General features: G+C 39.2%; 1 protein-coding gene across 1 annotated transcript in view; it reads left to right on the plus strand.

Annotated features, from left to right (window-relative positions):
• Positions 1–645: 645 nt before the first annotated feature.
• RAD54B (RAD54 homolog B (S. cerevisiae)) overlaps positions 646–3,217 on the plus strand; it is a gene marked incomplete at its 3' end in the record, with an annotated part of 15,880 nt that continues 13,308 nt past the window's right edge. Inside the window, exon 1 of the mRNA XM_010086370.1 lies at positions 646–842. Within this exon, the coding sequence (XP_010084672.1) occupies positions 818–842 (25 nt within the window). The remainder of the gene's footprint in view (positions 843–3,217) is intronic.

Here is a 3,217-nt window from a genome sequence, read left to right on the forward strand (position 1 = left end):
TAAATCAATCTAAGCCTAGTAACAACATTTGAGTTGCTGCAATTCAAGAGATGGTCTGTTTTGAGATTTGCACAACTGCTTGTTTTTAAAGGGTGTAAGGAACAGAGTTGAAATAATCATTTGCATTGTTACAATTATGGTTATTCTGCAACTTAGTACTAATGACTCCAACTTCAGATCTGGTTACTGGCCTCCTTTGCTCCCTTTTCTGAGCTCTGTGTTCGTGTCCTTGCTTCCAGAACATCACCCAGTACCATGTCACCAGGATCCTGTTTTCATTTTCTCCTGTGGTCATTTCTCTTTTTTTTTTTCCCCCCAAGCCTTTCCTTTTATTCTTTCTCCACTCTTATCATCTTGTATGTCAAATCAGGAGCTCACTTACTAATGTACCAAGTAATGTCCTCTTCCTGAAAGTGCATGCTTTCCAAAAACAATTTAATGGTTCCTATTTCAGGATGAGTGCTTATGTGCTGTTGTGTCTCAGCCCAAACTTACCATAAGTGGCCCAGGACAAGAGATGCACCACTTTGTATATGTAAGATGAAATGCATAGATTGTCCTTGATTTGTTTGAAATGCAAATAACTGCACACTTTGTCAAGAGAACCTGACATATTCTTTGTTATTTTATTTCCCTTTTAGATGCACTGTATTTGCCAACATCAGGGACAGCAAAGGAAGAAGCAGCTCAGGAAGAACCTGACTGCCATGCAAAATATTTCAGCGTTGTGTGGTGTAAGGCATCAAAGAAAAAGCACAAGAAGTGGGAAGGTGATGCTGTTCTTATTACAAAAGGAAAGTCAGTAATATTGAAAGACATGGAAGGCAAAGACATTGGGAGAGGTACTGTAGATTTGCATACTTGTCTAACTGAACAACTGTCTTAAAATTACTGTGCTTTGACAAACACACACAGCTCTTTAGATAATTCAGAGTTCTCCATACCAATGTCAACCACAGTATGAAAAAACGGGGTTTTGTGGGAAGGGTTGGGGGGAGGCCACAAGAAAGCTTTCTCTTTCTTACATATAAAGCAGATGCATGGGGGAGGCTGGGGCAGGCTGGCTAACGTTATTCACAGAAACACCAAATGCTAGTCCAAGGAGAAGATCTGGAAATGAACGGCTGTACTAATTCAGCAGAAATGCCAAATGAGGGATGAGTCGTTGATTTTGGTTGCTCACATAATGCATTGGAGAAGGTGTTAAAATTAGGGGAAGCTATACAAGTAAGATCCTTGTAGATATTCCAGTCGGCAGTATGGCAACTAGGAGTGTCAGAGGTTGGATCTGTACTTTTCAGCCAGTCAAACAGCTAAAAATATTACCTTTGTCGGAAAGACAAGCAAACAGTAACATTTTCCAGCCAAGCCAAAGTCAACTGTGTAGCAATTTTTAGTCTAGTCGTTTTAGCAGCAGCAGCTGCTGTAAGACTTGGTTTGGGTTGATATCAAAGTTAAAAATAAGACTTGCAAACTATAGGCTGCATTCAACTTGAAGCAGTCATTTTTTACTGAAAGCAAAGCAAGAATTAACTTTGCTAACTGAGCCAAAGATATTTTGTAAGGGAGTAGGATTGGACAATGTTGCTACAAAACATAATTTGATTGATTTTAGGGCTGAGATGGCTTCTCTGCTCTTTTGTTACAATCATGACATTGTGAGCCTTGTTAGGATGAGGCAGTTTTGATTTGCAAATCAGTCTGTGACTTAGAAGTTCGTTTGAATTTATTTATAGCAAAGCAATATATGTACAGACTTGCTTGTTTTTGAAGAAGGCAGAGAGAAAGAGAGTAATGCCTGGAATGCATCAGCCACCACCCTGTTGTTGTGTTTTTTTCAAGTCCTGTCTTCTTGAATTATCAGAAGACATAGTAGAAACATGAATATACTGACTTTCACTGCTAAAAGTCTTTTTGCTGTTTGTGATGGTGTCAGGGAGCACAGTGATACCAATATCATCACTGGTGCTGACTTGCCCCTTCAGAGTTGCTTTCATTGCTCGTTGATTCTAAGAAAATGGTAAATTAACCAATTTAAGCAGTGTAAGTTTTAAATTTCTGCAATTATTCTACAAGCCCGCTAAGAGAGAAGGAGTGGTGCTTACCTCCAAAACTGCATTTAATACTAGGAAGTTTACAGTGAATGTGAATGAGCATCCGGGATTATTATTTTTAAATAAGAAGAAAAGGGCAAAGGAAGATAGGCATACCAGGGTTGGATCTAAGAAGGGATATAGGAACGTAAAACCAGCACAGGTTGTAGCTTGTTTTTGAGCATCTTGCTTTTCTTCCCTGCAAGCTTCTTAATTCCTTAATAATATATTACAAATAATTTAGGAATTGCTCTCTTGTAATTTGCTGTATGTTGTAGAAACAGTTATTTCTGGCAGCTGCATAAACATTTGAGCTTTATAGGTTTACTTTTTGCCTTTCCTAAGTTTCTATCTACCCTTAAAGCCCATCCTGCCTTAGAGTTAGACTCTTCAGACTGAAATCCAAAAGATCCTGCACAGGGATACACACCTGTGTTCTGTATGGTCCAGGCCAAAAGAGAAAACACAAATGCAGAGCAAATAAATGCCCTCTCCAGGCACCTGATTTAGGAAGGCATGTGCATTCTCTTGTGTTCTGGCATCTTCAGATCTTTCCTGAAAGCAAGTGTTCTTTCAAGAACCAAACAAGTATCACTGTGTGCTTTTTGCATGCATTTACAGGAGGGGAAAAAAATATTCTCCTTTTCCCTTTTAGCCAGACTGTTTTTCAGCACTTGCTTAGACTGTGCAACACCTCAGTAAATTTATTTTCTTAGAGCAATTCAAATCCAGATCTTCACCTTCCAACCCTTTGGGGAAGACACATTCCTAGGAGTGGGAGACCAGAGCTTGCAAACAGCTCTCAGCAGCCTTTATATGTGGTGTTTGTTGGATAAAATATGTGTAAACCCTTGGGGAGTTTTGCCTCTTTCACAGGTGAGTGCTGGTCTACAGAGTTGTGCTTATTTTATTTTTTTTTCCCCAACTAAGTAAAGATCCAAGCCTGTTTATTCCAAGTGGGAAGATTCAATAACTGCGGTAAAGAATGTTCCTGCTTCTAATTTTGAGGCAGAGATGTGGCTTTGACCTCTCTGAGTTAAGAAAAGAAACGATATGTCTCCCTTTTCTTATGTGAGAGTGTCAACCACTAGAACACTATTTAAAAGAAGGAACCACCACTCTTT

The sequence above is a fragment of the Pterocles gutturalis genome, unplaced genomic scaffold (genome assembly GCF_000699245.1).
Source record: "Pterocles gutturalis isolate BGI_N339 unplaced genomic scaffold, ASM69924v1 scaffold8641, whole genome shotgun sequence".
Classification (NCBI taxonomy): Eukaryota; Metazoa; Chordata; class Aves; order Pterocliformes; family Pteroclidae; genus Pterocles; species Pterocles gutturalis.